At 37.2% G+C, this 18,295-nt stretch overlaps 1 protein-coding gene across 1 annotated transcript in view; it reads left to right on the forward strand.

The window, feature by feature from the left end:
• cpne9 (copine family member IX) overlaps window positions 1–8,028 on the forward strand; it is a 37,866-nt gene extending 29,838 nt beyond the window's left edge. Inside the window, exons 18-21 of the mRNA XM_056733681.1 lie at window positions 2,932–3,034; window positions 3,112–3,169; window positions 3,246–3,319; window positions 5,887–8,028. Coding sequence (XP_056589659.1) covers window positions 2,932–3,034; window positions 3,112–3,169; window positions 3,246–3,319; window positions 5,887–6,069 — 418 coding nt within the window. The 3' untranslated portion in view covers window positions 6,070–8,028. The remainder of the gene's footprint in view (window positions 1–2,931; window positions 3,035–3,111; window positions 3,170–3,245; window positions 3,320–5,886) is intronic.
• Window positions 8,029–18,295: the final 10,267 nt, after the last annotated feature.

Below are 18,295 nucleotides of genomic sequence, written 5' to 3' on the forward strand. Positions count from 1 at the left end.
GTTAAACAAAGTTCAACTTTTCTGAAGAAAACGCCCTACGTCAAACTCCTTTTGTCGAGCAGGAGCTCTAAAAAAATAAAATGCCGGCAGAAACGCCGGTTGGAGCATAGTTTTGTATGAATGTTAGTTAAACTTTCACTTTTAAAAACTTTTGTTTGCATTTCTATAAATAAAATTAGTATTATAATTTTTATAAATATAACTGTGCTTCGTGCACAGAAGCCGATGAGGAAGTGCTATTTGTAACCAAGCGCTGCCAGCGTTTTTTTACTAAAAAAGCGCTTTTGTCAAAAAAGACTTCAAGTGTGTCCACGTTAGCACGGGAACATTTTTAGTAAAAGACAAAAATAGATTTTCTTTTATGCCAAAAATCATTAGTATATTAAGTAAAGATCATGTTCCATAAAGATATTTTGTAAATTTCCTACCTTAAATATATAAAAACTTTATTTCTGTGAGTGGATGGTCTGTCACAGTGATTCACAACTTCAAAGGAGATTTTCTCAATATTGCGATTTTTTTGCACTCTCAGATTCCAGAGTTTTAAACGGTTGTATCTCAGCCAGATATTGTCATATTCTAACATCTCATACGTCAATAGAAATCATATTTATTCAGATTATGTAAAAATCTCAATTTTGAAAGATCGACCCATAAGACTGGTTTTGTTGTCCAGGGTCACATTTCTCAAAACTGAATGAAATCATTAAGCAGGCTTGTGGTTTGGATGTCAAACCCAAGCATATTAACATAACACATTTATAAATCAATACCAATTTGGCATCTAGGCCTCCCCTGATAAATCACAGTGTGGACAATGGCGATCACACAGTATTAGAGGTCATTGAAGGAACACGACCCTATAAAACCGAACTGTCAAGTAACCTTGGCAATGTTTGGGATGGAATACAAGCGTTCACAAAAGAACAAACCGTAATGTTAACTATAGCTTTAATACACATTCCATTTAATAATGTGTCACATCAGTGTACCATTCTTCACAAACATAACAAAAACCTTGGCGTTTCGTCAGAGGGCCTTTATATTGCCCTTGTCGCTTTCAAGGCCTTTCCAGATCCAAGTAATTCTCTCGATCTAAAGAAAATCAAAGAGGTGCTGGAGGAGACAGGTATTGATCGAGCATCACTGAAGTGGTCATGTTTAAGCATGTGGTATGAGTCGGCTGTCTCTGTTAGTATCTTCTTCTGTGCTATTACTGAGTCACGGACAGATTCAATCATAAACATTAAGAGAGATATATAGAGATAATGTGGTATTTGGAGCAATGTTTTAGTGAAATGTAAGTTATATATCGTATTATGAATAGATGGTGTGAGATGGTGGTCTAGTGGGTTAAACCACTGAACTGGTAAATCAAAGGTTGCTGGTTCGATCCCAGCAGCCACCACCAGTGTGTCCTTGAGCAAGACACTTTACTCCATGTTGTTCCAGGGGGATTGTCCCTGTAATATGTGCACTGTAAGTCGCTTTGGATAAAAGTGTCCTGCCAAATGACTAAATGTAAATGTAAATGAATACGATATTTTGGGTAAGATATGTTCTTATTGAGGTTTCTATTAATCGAAAGGTATAGTTCAACCAAAAATGAGAATTCTGTCATGAATTACTCTCTCTCTCTCTCTCTCTCTCTCGAGTTGTTCCAAACCTGTGTACATTTCTTTATGTTGTACACAGAGAAAGATATTTGGAAGAATGTTAGCAACTGACATTTCTGGGACATCATTGACTAATATAGTAGGACAAATAATTTTGTTTGATTTAAAACAAAATAAGAACTTTTGAAGAATTTAGGAAAGTTCTGGGGCACCGTGGACGACCATTTACATTTTTTCTACTATTGTAGTCAATGCTGGCCCACAAATGTCAGTCGCTGACATTCTTCTCGATATCTTTCTTTGCATTCAACCACACAAAGATATTGAGACAGGTTTGGAACAACTAAATAGTGTGTAAATCATGAGAGATTTTTCATTTTTGGATGAACTGTCCCTTTAAGGGATCAGACAAATGTGTCCCAGCCTGTCAAAACAGAGCCAAAATCATTTTCTTGTGATTTACGGTTTTCTTCAAAATCATCCTGTAATGTAAAGAACATTCTATCTAATGAATGCTTGAAATCAAACATTGATGCTCATTTTCTCATCATTGGATTGAGACTCTTGCCTGGTTTTTACATGCTGGGTCACATATCATTTTTTACTCGGCGGACATTGAAATTGAAGAAAAAAATCTAAATGAATAACTTAAACGAAGGACCCAAGTCAACTCAAGAGATATTATAGAACACAAAATCATTGTTGTAATATCATTGACCTGGACTATTTTGTTTGGGGTCAGTAAGAAACCACCGGCTCTAAAACCCCTAGCAACCACACAGCAGTGCCTTGGCAACCACCCACATCTCACCTAGCATCTGGAGGCGTCTTATGTGCAGCACCTCTCACATTGTTCTCAGTTTTGCTTAATTTCATCAAGTTTTACTCCAATTAGTGATCCTGAATATTTTTCCCAGAAATAAATGAAAATCTTTATTATTTTCTGTCTTTGACGCATTACACGAAGTTCAACAGAATGTTGTTATTTTCCAAACAATGAATGTAAAAGGCAACCGGGGGCTGTAAAGCTCAATAAAAGTTGTCTGTATGACTCATGCGCTATATTATTATATAAGTCGTCGATAGCGTTTTGTGAGGGATAGACCAACATGTATTATTCAGATATATTATTCAAAGTCATTATTCAGTGAACGCTTCGGTACCTCTCAAATCTCATTTTTGTGATTTGCATATGCGCATATTCAAATCTGCCGTGTCACGATCTATAACTAAGTAGGCACTCGAGAAGCAACGATTTGCTGATTTTTGATTCCTTTAAATCTAAGAGTACATTGTTAATTTTGTAAATGTCCAGGTGCGCTGCGGAGGTGACGGACGGCTCGCAGTACTTTGTGTTGCTGATCATCACAGATGGAGTCATTTCCGACATGGTGCAGACCCGAGAGGCGGTGGTGACCGTGAGTCCGTTTGGGTTTTGTGCTGGAACTAATATTTTTATCAAGAACACCACAATCACATTTTGCTCTGTTAACAGGCGGCGTCTCTGCCTATGTCCATCATCATTGTGGGGGTTGGTCCTGCTGAATTCGATGGTGAGATTATAGACCGCACCAGGAACAAAGATGGTAAAACATCAGGTTATGTAATTTTTTACTGTTTATGTAACAGCTATGGAAGAGTTGGATGGAGATGAGGTCAGGGTGTCCTCCAGGGGACGTGTTGCTGAGAGAGACATTGTCCAGGTACAGTATAGTCTTTATGATGTTGTGGTAATTATGGGCTTTTTTTATTTGAAAGAGGTTCAGGCGTACAGTGTGAACCAAATGCAGGGTGTAGATGAAGGTATATGTCTTAAAGATTAAAAAAGCGACAAAATGAAACCTATTTGCTTGAATTCTGGAGCCATATACTGTATTCTACATGAAGGAACCTATTAGTTGAAAATTATTAACACTTTCCCATTAAATAATGGGGGATTCATATTTGAACAAGATTTACTAGGGATGCACTGATAGGATTTTTTAGGCCGATATCGATTTTAACAAACAACTATTGGCCTATACCGATATGGGTCAACTGCATACAGTACAATACTAGCTAGTTTTTTTTGCATTCAATTTTTTTACTGAACATGAATTGGATCCATTTAACGTTTTAAGAGAGGCACAACAGTAAATGTGCTTTAATTTTAAATGTAAGTTAAGATAAAAATACAATAAGACAACATGATTCAAAGGTTATTTTTGCTCTCAAATATTTATTTTATTAAAAACATTAACACAAATTTGACATAAAATGGATAATTTCTCTAATATATTGAAAAAAGTCTGTGCTGTTGCTATTTACTGTAAATATTCTGCTCAGATAAAAAAAAAAATTCAGACATCCAACTCATTGCCTCCATGAAGTTAATGAATAAACCAGGGACATATCAAATCCGTTTGATTTTTATTCCTAAATTCCGTTTGATTTTTTCTCGAATTCCATTTTTCCTGCTTTAATTTTTCTGGATTCTGTGTTTTCTTTTTTGTGGTGTACAACTATATTAATACAAACCATATATTACATCTCATATTTTTTATTTTGCTGTTTTAAGTATACTTACCTTTAATTACTAGTTTTGTACATTTTTAGTTGCAGGTTTGATATAAGGTTAACCAGACTTTTATTTTGACGACAGTCTAAATTATTTCTCGGCATGCGTCAAAGTTCGACAGCAGCTTCACTGAAATGAAACGGTTAAATGACCCTGAGGTCAACTCTGTTAGAGCAGCACTGATTCACTTTGTGTTCGCATCTACCAGATGCTTAAAAGTCTCTACAAAACCACACCACTCATTCACACGCAGAACAAGCAGATTACATATTTAAACAGCAGCTGAATAATTAATAGCACAATTCATAGAACAATTTGAATTTCATAAGCTGTTCAGTGTTTCTTTCTGCCGTGTTTGCTACTTTCCATCGATGTTTTCCGCTTCACGGAACTCAAAGGGCCCTCATAAACCATCGGTATCGGGCCTTTTCATGCTATTGCCTTCTTTAGAATGTTCACCAAGCTGATCTTCAATTTACACTCCGAGCACCACTACATGAACACAACATGAATACAACATTTTTTTAAACGTATTTGATCGAAAACCCAAAATATCACATTTTCAAAGTTGGACATCACTTTTGGCCTCAACTGTGTTTGTTATTTGCAATAGGGGCTGGCTGCAGCCGATGGGGCGAGTGGAGCTCAACCCAAAAGCGTGAATACGTCACCTCCACTCGAAGCCCGAGTGGATATACGTCACCTAATTCTGACCTCAACCCGGAAGTCATTTATTAAACGGCGCTTTTTTAATGTCAATAAATACTTGTAACGTTGTAATGCTACAAAATTATTGTTTTAGTGTTATTAAATACCTGAAATGTTACTGAATCCAGACATTGCTACATTGGTTTGTATTTATAAAGTAAACATTATATTAGTTAGCATTGAACAATAAATGATACATTAAATAAAACATTTTTATAAAAATGAAAAATGCGAAAATTTAAATATTAAAATATTAAATATTAAATTTATATTTAGAGCAAGATAACACACGAAACAGCCACAGTAAAATGTGAATAATTTCCACAAATTAAGTATTAATTGTTTTGAGGAAAAAACACAAACTACATTTACAAAACACATCCACTGCAAGTAACAGTAAATAACGATCAATGAACGTTCTTCTTCTTTCCTTTTAATGGTGGGTTGCGACCAAATCGAATAAATCAATATTTACCGTCAAAAATATATAAATCCATCGTGTTTATTCATCCTTTTTGTGTAATTTCTTGGAGGCCAAATGCGTTGTGCTTGCAGTGCACGTTAAGCGTCAGTCTGCAAGTAGTGTAGGGATGCTGAGATAAAACTACCCAAGTTAACGTTCGAAGGAGAGCTCAGCGACGCCTTTTTGCCCCTTCTTTATTACCGATTGGAGGTGATGTATTTCCTGTTCGAGAGTGGAGCTCCATCGGCTGCAGACAGACCCCTCTCGTTATTTCTTTACTATGACGGCAAACTTGATTAAGAACCTTTTCTCAGGGTTTTGGTTTAAGGTGGAAAGGTTGCATTATTCTGAAGCAAAGTGAAATTCCTTATCAATAAATTCATAAATAATCTCGACCATCATGGCCGGCCGAAGCCTGAGCTTTGATTTTATAACAGTGGCAAATTATTTTCAGCCTTATCTCAACGTCGTCCTTCGCTGTGCACGATGAAACGTATTTCTGATGTGCTCCGTTTCCTTTGTCTCCCGTATCTCCGATTCAGTTTGTGCCGTTCCGGGACTACATCGACCGATCGGGGAACCAGGTGCTCAGCATGGCGAGACTGGCCAAGGATGTACTGGCTGAGATACCCGACCAGCTGCTGTCATTCATGAAGAGCAGAGGCATCGAACCCAGACCGGCCCTCTCGCCCTCTCCAACACCACAGATAAATGCCCTCCTCTGATCCCAGATCACTACTCTCTTCACACCTTCTCAACCATAGCTGTGTATCTGTCACAGGGAACGCATTTTTCCTTTCTGCATCAATTAGCGGTAGCACATTATGTAGTTACACATTAATCAACGGAAATCAGGAAGGTGTTATTATAACGTGTAGTGTAACGCTTCGTCATCAGTCACAGTTTGTGCTTGCATCCAATGGAGAGTTAGATGGGTCAATCTCAGGGAAACGGTCAAGGATGTTTCAACCCAAAATCAAATGAAAATAATGCAGCACCCCCCAATTCTCACAATTGTATGGCAAACACATTACAACAATAGAAAAGAAATGTGTTCACCGTAATGTCATTCAAAACCTGTTTTTGACTCGTTCTTCTGTGGAACAAAGTCTCAATGGTTTTGTGTCCATACACTGGAAGTCAATGGGATGCAATAAACATTTTTTAAAATATCTTATTTTGCTTTTGCAGAAGAAATATCTTCTTTTGCAGTTTTTTTCCCCACAGAAGAGAAAGGGTTGACATGACATGAGAAAATGACAAAAGAATTTTCATTTTTGGCTAAACTATCCTATTAAATTTCACAAAAGTAATGGCAATGCAAACAAATCCAAATTATTCTAAAAATAGGACCTTTTATTCTACTAATGCAAAATATCAATCCTCACTTTTTTCTTTTGATTTCGGGATGAAATTCAACCCCGACATTTCTCCGTGAGATTCACCCGGGTCTTGAGAGGAATTGGGTACACTCTGTGCCATACGCTGTAATACCCAAACGCACACACGCAGGTTTAACTTTCATCATGCCTGACATCTTCTCATTCCTCGTAGATTCCTAGGCCAGGATAATTTTGTCATTCTCACCGCCTGATTTCGAGGCACGGGCACATACTTTCGAGTGTGTAAATATTTTCCAATTTTCGCTCGGTATTGAAAGGAGGTAATAAGTAGCTACGCCTGCCAGGAAAACAGATGCCCGTGCGAGAACGCCGACGCACACGGAGCCCCCCGCACACCAAATGTGGATACGGCTAATTACCTGCTGAAAACTGAGGTGCCAATCAGTGCAATTCAACCAGAGAGGAAGATTGAGAGAAGAAATATCTGGAGTATAATCAGCCGAGGTTAATGGGCACAGGAAGTAGGTAGATGAAAACCATGACATCATCTGAGCGACAGAGAGAGATTCTTTTAAAGAGGTGGATGAGAAAGGTGAGTTTCAGAATGAAAACGTCCAGGTCGTGATCACTGCACAACAAAAAAGGAGATTTTTTGTTATTTTGCACCGTGACGTTTTAGAATTAAAATCCCCAACTCTAATTCTGCCCCAACATCAATATAATCAGTAAAATAAGCAATAAACATATTTAGTACAACAAGCTACCATGTTTACTTTCAAATGCACTTTATATATAATTAATCATTGTTAATCACATTACAAAAATAAGTTTATTTATATTACGACTGATAAACTTGAGAAAATGTCACAATGCAAAATAACCTTTTGATTTGGGGCTGACATTCACCCGTGCGCACACTGCCATGTTTCAATTTCCGAAAGAGGATTTTAGACTGAATGTTTGCTGAGATTGGAACCTTCCACCTTTCGGAAATTAAGCTGTATATAATATATAGCGCAATAACATTTGACATGCATTATTACATATCACCGCAATTTATCAATGTATTATTTTCAACCCTTGTTGCTGTGATCAAACGTTCACGTAAAATGCCATTCACCGTATTTATTTCTATATTTAAATATTGAAAGTGTTGCTATACTGTAGATTTCAATGTTTGTTTCATAGTAAAGACAGCTATAGTTAATACAGCTGCTTGTGCCAAAGTACTATAACGTCAAACGTTCCTGCCAAGTTTGTGTAACAATATACAGTATGTAAGGCAGAACATTTTATATCTCCTTGTCGTGTTTTTAATAAAGCATGGATGTCTTGTGTCGACTTCTGAGGAGTGTAGCATGCTTATCTTGAGGGTGGATGGATGAACGGTGGAGATTTTGTAATGGTTATGAACCCTCGCAGTTCAGTTAAAGGATGTGGATCTGAGTTGATTTTACCAAAATTGTGAAAACAAAGCCAATAGCCTAGTTAAAAAGACAGACGGCAATAAACAAAATTTGTGAAGAAGAACCTTGCTCATACATTTTCCTTGAAAGTGCATTACTGGAAAGTTAAAGTAAACAACTTTATTTTATTATTTATTTGAACATATAGAGAGATGAGTTAAAATTATTTTCAGAATATCACAGAAGCTGTTCACGGACCGTGAGTTCCTCTTACCCTGTGATATTCCTTCGAATTGACCAATCATTTGGTTTGTCTTCCTGAATTATTGTAAAATGTGATGAATGGGATGAATATGTGACAGAACAAAGAGAAACTCACAGCTAATGAAGTCTGTGTTCAGTATGAAGAAAGTCAAATCTAGATTTGAAACTAGAAGTTTTTTGGCTCTTGACTGGCATCTTGTGGTGAGCAAGTTACATGATGAAATATTTCCATTTCCTCTATACTCTTATTTTTCTGTCTGTTCTATTTTGGTTCTCTTTTCTGTTTTGTGTGAAAACGGTGTGTAATCTTTGAGAATTTGGCAAAGCGGTTGCATAAGAATGCTGATCAATTGACCTGTACAGTCCTGAATGATAAACTGCATATGCATTGTGTTGCAAACTACGTGCTGGTCCCTTTGGGAAATGTAGCATGTCACTATTAAAATGATGAATAGTTCAGCTTGTCTTTCTGTAAGGAGTCTCCAGTGTTGATCAGTGTGAAGTGTTGATTGTGTGTCACACTCAAGGGTCTCTTGACATCTCTCGAGCCTTCTGCCGTCCGTCCTCAGTGTCTGCTTTGTTTATGCATATTTCATCCTAAAGCCTATTAGAGGAGGACATTTAAAGAGATTTGAATTTCCCCAAAATGACATTCCTGTTTAATGTTCATTCACCATATATAATAATAATTCTCTAATGTGTGATACAGTATGTTGCATATGACTGACAGATTGCTGGATTAAAGATTATGCTTTGTTTTAGCATCTGGTGAACAGTTTGCCTGGCAACATGTTCGCCTGACTCCGGTTGTTTAATGTACCCTGCAGATGAGAGACCCCATGTGTGTTATTGTAGGTTCTCCTCTCTTTCCCATGAGTCTCCACAGCCGAAAAGAAGCAACTCCTCTAGCAATTCTCAATATATAATATTCTCACCAATCCCCGTGAGAGAGAGCGAGAGAGAGATAGAGAGAGGGAGAGAGAGAGGAGAGAGAGAGGGAGAGAGAGAGAGAGAGAGAGAGAGAGACAGACAGACAGAGACGAGCGAGCGAGCGAGAGAGAGAGAGAGAGAGAGAGAGAGAGAGAGAGAGAGAGAGAGAGAGAGAGAGAGAGAGAGAGAGAGAGGAGAGAGAGAGAGAGAGAGAGAGAGAGAGAGAGAGAGAGAGAGAGAGAGAGAGCGAGTGCAAGAGAGCGGGAGAGCGAAGGAGAGAGAGACAGAGAGTGAGAGTGACAGAGAGAGAGCTAAAGAGAGAGAGAGAGAGAGAGAGAGAGAGAGAGAGAGAGAGAGAGAGAGAGAGAGAGCGAGTGCAAGAGAGCGGGAGAGCGAAGGAGAGAGAGACAGAGAGTGAGAGTGACAGAGAGAGAGCTAAAGAGAGAGAGCAAAAGAGAGTGAACATAAGACAGAGAGCGAGAGAGAGAGAGAGAGCAAAAGAGAGAGAACGAGAGAGAGAGAGAGAGAGAGAGAGAGAGAGAGAGAGAGAGAGAGAGAGAGAAAGTTGCTATACTTGGTAAGGGAAACTTTTCTTCAGTTACTGTCCAAAAAAATAAAAATAGCACCAATATTGCTTTTGATCATATTCATGCTTAAAAAAACAAGTTGCTATAAGAAAAATATTTATATATTTTGCTTTAAAGATTTGAGGTTGGCTCATTTGAGTTGGGTCTAATAGCACCCACTAAGAACCCCCATCAACAACCTTGCAATCCCTTATCAACCCTGTAGTGATGTGTGAAGACCACCCAAAAGACCATAACATCAATTCTTCAGTATAGAGATCATTTTGTCCTGCAGTCATTTTTCTGCCCTCTGCACTGTATGCATTCAAAGCAATGGCTGTATCTTTACAACGTGAGCTGTTATCTCAAAGGTCTAGCTTCTATTTCCTCCAGATAAGATAATATTTAGTCTCAAAGAAGAGCTGTAAGGTAATGATCGTACCCGAGTAGCTATTGTGAACACAGAAGATTGATCATCCGCTGCAGAGGACATTTAGAGAGAGCGTGAAGAAGCAGCGATGAAAGCATCAGAGAGGTGAGTGTTTCTCATTAGAGTGGAGAACTGTCGAAGAACAGCAGACGCAACCCCCAAAGCCACCGGAGGATCCTCAGGGACGCAGATACTCGAGCTATAAAAAGGTAATTAAATACTCGGCATGAGCAGAGGAGTCAGCAAATCAATTAGACTGAAGAACTCTGAAGCCTTCCTGTTGTTTTCTGGGGTGGAATATATTTCTTTTTCTAGATACTGTTTATAATGTCACGTGGGCAAGTTCATGAAAATGTCAACCTTGAGATGTACACCAAACACTCATAGTTTGAGTTTGACACATACTGATGAAAGGTCAGATGCCGTGTGAAGAGTCTCACTTAAAGTTTTTAAAGTATAATTTTCCATAGTCAGGTAAGTGAATGGTCACATCCACAACGGTCCTCATAATGTTCCTCATCAACTGGTGGATGAAAATTTAAATATAATCCTTTAATTTATGTTCTATAAAGAGCCGTCCCTTCATTTGTTGGGTATTATTGCTTCTGGTTCACACATTTTAATTCACAGAAATTCTACAAAGTATGCTGTCTTTTGTAAAAATGTGCATTATTTTTTGTCACATCCGTAACAAATTATTTTTTCTCTCTTATAAAAAGAGTAAAAATGCACATACTCTCTTAAACATAAAGGTGCTTCACGTGCCATAGAAGAACATTTTTGATCTAAGTGGTTCCATAAAGAAAGAACCTTTAACAACCGAAGAACCTTTCTGTTTCACTAAAGGTTGTTTGAGGTGAAGAAGGTTCTTCAGATAATTCAAAGGTAAGAAAGGGATGATTCTTTAAAGAACCTTTGACTTAATGGAACCAAAAATGGATCTTCTATGGCATCGCTGTGAAGAACCTTTTAAACATCTTTACTTTTAAAAGCTTAGACTGTTATTAAGCTGATGTCTGGACTCTATCACCAAGGGGGGAAAAAATACAAAACGATGATTCAGGATATTGGTTAAAAAACATTCTCTGAGAATTTAAGTTTTGACTGAAAATCTCACATCGATAACGCTGGAATCGCTCATGTTTAATAACACACTTTTTATAATTTAAGTGTTTCATTTCGGGTATAATTTGAACACTATAGTGCATCAGTTTTATATTTTAGTAAAGTGCAATAGTTATTACTTAAGAAATGTAGCTGTAAGAAATGGATTTGATTCCACAGAACAGGAACAGTTAAAGGCATCGAAAATAATGATTAACCCCCAAAAGAAAAAGTAAACAATAACAATCATAACAATAAATAAAATAATCTTAATAAAACATTAAAATAAAATAAAAATTAATTAATAAATCAAAATGGTACAAATAAATCAATTAAATACAGAAAGGTTTTGACAATTCTATATATCTTCAGACTTTACACGACAATACAGGTCATCTATGACAATATGTAGCAAAGTGATTGGACAAGAGGGGGTTAAAAAAAATCAGAGCTGATATTAACTAGGTACGTTCCCTTTCATTGTTACGAGTTTTAAATAGATTTACATTCATATAGATTAACATTTATGATTAAGGTTCAACAAGTGATGGAAGGTTAACACTTATCTTCCAGCGTGCTCATGGATGAGAGAGGATGTCGTTTATCATCGTAGAGTTCACACAAACACATGTAGGGTGCACAGAAGGTGATGTCCCATGTTTTGAGGGCAGCAGATCTCGCTCATAAACATAAAGTCTTGTTAAACGACCCCTCGTAACGCAGGAGGCGCCGGTGCTCCCGAGGAACATTGTCTCCCAGGCCCAGAGGAGGAAGCAAACACAGAAGAAATATTGTGTTTTTTACCAATGCGGACCCAACTAGTGGTCTTCCTCCATGACCTGTTTCCCATTACCGCTAACAAAACTACTGGCTTTGAGGAAAACACAGAAAGCCGATTAGAGAACTTCAGTAAAAAAAAACAGGAACGCTTTACAATGAAGTCACGCTAAAACATCAAGTTGGTTAATTCAGTGCCATTTTACGTAGGTTCAGAAATACAAGTTGTTTGTGGATTGAAGTTTCATGAGGCTTGGTAACATCTCCGGTGAGATTCATTTAACACGCCACCGAGTTTCCTGCATGCAGATGGCTTTAGGGTGTTTATATATTCAAAACTTATTTATTTTCCCTGGAAAACTAACAGCAGGACACCGTCATTCAGAGCCGTGACGCTTCGCCTGCTTTTACGAGGGAGCGGAAAGAAATAAGGCAAACGTGTTGAAAATGGAACATTTCGGAAAGGCTTTCAAGGAGACTGGAACAAAAAGCGTCTTGTCAGAATGCTGTAGTAGGTCAGACGTAGTCTTAGCTCAGAGAAACTGGACAAATATCAAGCGAGGCTCTGAGGGAGACATGTGTGTACTTAGCTTCTGGTGAAGTGTGTTCCCTGTTAGTGAAAACAGCGATAGATGGCCTCATGTTTCCACTTACCTCATCTCCAACTGCTTTTATGCCATCGTTTGTTGGAAGATGTTGTTTAACATCAGCAGAGACACAAACACACCAACTGTGCTTCTGTCACATTTATAAATAATCTGGTGAACACGAATCATCTGTATCTCAACAAACTGTTGTTGTTTTGACATGAAAGCATCAAAAATGCTTGTTTGTGATAAATATTTGACTACGCAAGCTTTCTTGGCTGGTCTTTAATATTACACCTTCAAGGTATTCGATAGGATAATTACACATTTGTAAACATTCAATGCGCACGCATCTTGGTTGCAGAAAAACCCGGAGAGATTGCCTTCATAACAACTAGAGAATTACACGGATACAGTAATACAAAATAGTTTGATTATAGAAAACCTCACTTAAAATATATAACACGGATGATTTCGTCAGTCCAGCCTGTTTGTGACCTGTTTAGCTTAAAATGACATATTCAATGACGGTATTCCATAGGAAATAATTCCATCATTTTTGCTGTTGCAATTCCGACATTCAACAACACAAAAAACATGTTTTTGAAGGAATTGTCTCCTCCGTTTCACTCGTCGCTAATTTGTTTCCACTGCATTTCTGCAACCAGTATGCGCGCGCAGCTGCAGGGACGTCACCGTGACGTCGACTCCAAATTGGTGTGTGACCCAAAACATTAGAAGATACAAGCAGTCTCTGCCAAAACTTAGATTTAATGTCCCGCCCTAACTTCCTGTTTCGGTGGAAATTCGAGAACGCACCTCAATTGTTATTGCAACTGAAAACTTAACTCCAAGTTTTGTTCTTTTTAATTTATTTTGTTTTATGAATCCTTACTACTCTTCACTCTTTACGTCTGCCTGAAACATTTAACCGATAAAAGGATTAAAACGGAGATATGACTAGACTTTGTAACTGTCAGTAATCCCTCATTACTCCACTCCAGCACCTCCATAGACCACCTTGGAAAATGTAAAAACCGCTTATCTGATGCCGGTCCAGAAGAACCCGTTTCGTTTTTTTAACACTACACAAAACATACGCACCACATTCGCTTCCTAACTCTATACATTAAGTTTGATTTTGGTTATAACATGCAATATTGTTCCTGACAATATAAAAAAACACAATGTCAATTTTGACAACTCATCATGTTTACTTATTTAAAATGAAAGTGTTTTTCCTATTTCTTGAGAAGTACAGCCTATGGACTTATGCGTGGCAGTGACAATATTCTTTTGTTTGATCTGCAAAATCAGCAAGTTGTGCAAAAGACTCCAGCACAGGACACCGATGTACAGCGCTCAGTGTGATCTGTTTGATCTGTGCAATGGAGAATGAACTGAAGTCACATTTATTCAAGAGCATCTTAACCAGTCACTACACCCAGCGTGAGTCAGGACAAGGTGAAATGATTAAGCGTCTAACAACAGGACGTCTGAAATAAATATTAAAATATTCATCTGTAGAGCTCAGTAACATGAGGTGAGCTCCCCCCTCGTGTTATCTGCATGCTGATATGAAAACAGGTTAGTTTACTAGTTCATCCTGGCTGTGTATGAGAGGCCTCTCGTGAAGGGCGTCTCCGTCGACCTGCAGTCTTTACGAAATTTGCCGAAGCTCCATCATCTTGGCTTGGAATATACAAGTTTGAAGACATTTTTGGTGCATTTTTTCCATTGGGCCGTTCTGTGGATTTGTGATATACATTTATATGTGCATTTCCTTATGATCAAACCTTTTATTTCTTGCACTGTATGTTACAAGAGTACTTGATATTAATTTATATTAATGGTCTGTGCTTTGGAGGTGATTATTCACTTTGACTGTCTTCATTACATTTTGATTGACTTCATTTGCCTTTTTATTATTTTTATTCTATTCTTCTTTTGACTTTTCTCATTCAGCAATTCAAGCACATCTGTCTTGACACTTAAAATCCTCTTAATCTGCAGTGCAGTGGGTGTCACTATAGGGGAGGAAATTAACACGTCCAGGTTGCGAGTATTTAAAGGTATGTAAAGAACTTAAATACTTTATTTTGACCCAGAATTCAACCACATGGAAATTACCTTCGTTCATAATGACACCCTACTGCTGACATTTACATCATAATAAGCACCTTCTGCACTCCCAGCGCCACCCAGCAAATTGTTCCTTTTTTTATTACACTTGATTATTTACGGACAATGGACAACAGAGATAAAAATATGAACAATTTGATAAGAATAGAAATGTGTTTGTCAGTAGATGTAACAAAGGTGTCAGGTGTTAGAGATAGGAAGGTTTCAATTGTCAGCTTGTTTTTGTTGTTCATATGCACTTCTGACGTAAAAGAGGCTTGACAGGATCACAAGTTGACAGTTCAAAGGTTTCTAGAGGTGGACTGAGAGAAGAATTTAACCACCATAAAGAAGTAAAAGTCGATGTTCTGATGACAGCGCTTGTCAGCAAATAAGCCTTTATCTGCCGATACAGTCTTCATAGACTCAACAAATTCTTCTTTCATTAAGGTTTCTGTTGCTGACGTTTTTTCAAATATTAAGTTCAGCTTAACTTCTATAGTGCCTTGCACAATTTTGAATTTCATTATTAAATAATAATAATGATGATAATTAATATTAAAAACATACAATAATAATAATAATAATATATAAAATTAAATAACATTTTAATAACAAAATAATGTGATGAAAAATAATTTAAGAAAATGTCAATTTTGTATTTCATTATTAAACAATAATGGTGATGATGATTATTATTATTATCAATAATTAATATTAAAAACATATAATTATAATTACATTATATAAAAAAAGATTATGTAATGAAAAATTATTTAAGCAAACGCAAATAGTACTAAAATGTCAATAAAAATTATAAAGTCTCATTTCTATTTTAATATGTTTTAAATCTATTCAATATTCAAAGTTAATCCCATTAAACAATACGTAATGGTCTTAAAATATTCATTTAAGTTATCAACCATATATTTTGTGAATGCATGTAGATATACAGTATGATCATAATATATATCATGTATCTACAGTGATTGTTATGCTTCTCTCTGAGATGAAAACAACACAGACCCCCTGCGTATCCGTGCTTTGAACCTTGACCAGAGAGGGAAAACAGCGGTTTCCATTCAGTCTAAATCTATTTGTTGACCATACTGTGAGAAAAAATGACCTTGAGGACAATCAGAGTACGAGTGCCCCTTGAACTCAGGGTGTGTGTTGTTTTTCTGGGGTAAACATACTGAGAAAAGTAAGACAGAGAGATTTAATCTCTCCCAGGAGAGAGTAAGAGTGGCCTACAGTGAACTGTGGCGAAAGCCGGAGCCCTTAGTATTTCTATTGTGTGCTCCTGTACAAATGAATGTTTACAAACACAAAATTTAGAAGAAGCACACAGCATTGTGTGAGGACGGAGCGTGGGACCCAATCCTGTCCGCTTGGACCAGAGGACTGAGTTAACACATGCGGTGGTAACTATGGACTGAAGTTGTGTGGACAAAAGCTGCATGATGATTCAAAAGAATTTCCTTTTATATTTCACAAAAATAACAGCATGTGGGTTTCTTTATTACTGATCCTATATGATTAATATCTTATCTCCAGGATATACACACACAATCTGGTCTGCTGTCATTGGAAGTGGGTGAAAGGCTGTGCGGTAATCCTGTAAATCAGATGCAGAGGCACACTTAGAAGCTTAATACACATAAACGAGAGCAAGTTCAGCATAAGCAACATTTGCATACAGAACACATGTTACATAATATGTTTTGTAGTCTTTGGGGAAGTTATGCTGTAAATAGTTTTGTTTGATGATTGGACCTTTTCACATTACATTCATCTTGTCCTCTCTGGTTAAGTAGTGTAGCAAAACTTGGGGATTGACATTTAGTCTGATCGTGCCTGATAATGTTGTATGTTATGGAAAGAGAAATATCTTGTAATCTTCATACACAGTTTTGTGAGACGACCTATTTTTGAGACTCTGAAGAATTTTTAATTGTAAAATTAAGCGGCATTTGGCGGTGAGGTTAGGAATTACAACCAACGGCTCACTCCACTCCTTCCCTTTCGAAGCACTACTGTGGCTGACACAGGACAAATAGGTTGTTATATTTTCACTTCTTTGCCATGGGAGATAACGTATTTACGACACACGATCTGTAGAACAGTTTGTCTTTTTAGGGCTACTGTAGAAACAATATGGCGAATTCCATGCGGGGGTCCCGCGGTAGGCCTATGTATATAGAAATAGCTCTTTCTAAGGTAATAAAAGGTCTTTATACACCTCTCAAGGCATAGCTATGTGTATTATGTTGCATTTCTGTCAATAGATCCTCCTTAACCTATTGTCCTCAGCAGACATGGGTAGCCTCTTTTCAATGAACAAATCAGTGTTTACCTGTTCGCCCACTGGCACCAGTAGACTTGTTATCCACCACTCAAGTGCATAGGGCCCTGAAAGCTTGGGGTCCCCAGAGTGGTTACAAGTATTAAAATCATTTGACGCTTGATTTTTAGACACTCCGATATACCGGTGAAGCGCACGTATCAAAGCTGTGTTCAAAAACGAAAGAAAGTAAAAGAAATTATCCAATAATAATTTTATGAATATAGCAAAACAATGCTATGAAAAGAAGAATATACACCTTTTATTTTTTAACACTGTAGCTAAAAGCATTCTATATTATTTGGAATAAAACAAAGGACGCTTTTTTTATCACAAAACCAAGAAGGGTTATTCTTCCAACAAACTGAACAGAATTTTGTGCTCTTATGTGGTTCAACGTAAAAAAATCATTTGAACGTTTGTATATTTGTTTGTATATGTCTCATTAATTCCATGTACTCAATACTGCTGTGCAATACAAACAAAAATGTGAGGCCTTGCTTAGTGCCCCCAAAATGGTAAATACGCCCCTGACTGGCACCGTAACTTCCCGCCTTTACCACAGTACAAGCAAATTTTCATTCAGTATGTGTTAAGTTAGCTTAGACTGGTCTGATCCTCCAACTAAAAATACACTGTGTGACTTCATCATGCTGCAAGTGGAAAACAACAACACCTTGTGTGTGAGCAGTTGCCAAGATGCCTCTCATGTATTCAGTACATATCAATATAGCTTATTCTTCTCATATATATTAAATATAATAATAAATATATCATTTAAATATTTTTTTCTATTTTCCTTAGCTGTTGTATATTTTGTAAAATAACGAAATTCACACGTTCACTTGTCTAGCGGCATTAGTTCAATGTTTTAAACCTTGAAACGTGAATATGGTCTGCTATTTATATGACTAATTTATTTTCTTGCTTATTGAGCTCCGGTCACTCCCTGGAAGAAAACTGGTCTTTCTCTCCTCCCAAACCTTTAAGTTTTTGTTAAACCAGGACATTAAATATTTTTTTGTGCACGAACGTAACACGTTATCGCATTAAAGCGCACTGCATTTGATGTGTCGTTC

Source organism: Triplophysa dalaica, chromosome 20 (assembly GCF_015846415.1).
Source record: "Triplophysa dalaica isolate WHDGS20190420 chromosome 20, ASM1584641v1, whole genome shotgun sequence".
NCBI lineage: Eukaryota > Metazoa > Chordata > Actinopteri > Cypriniformes > Nemacheilidae > Triplophysa > Triplophysa dalaica.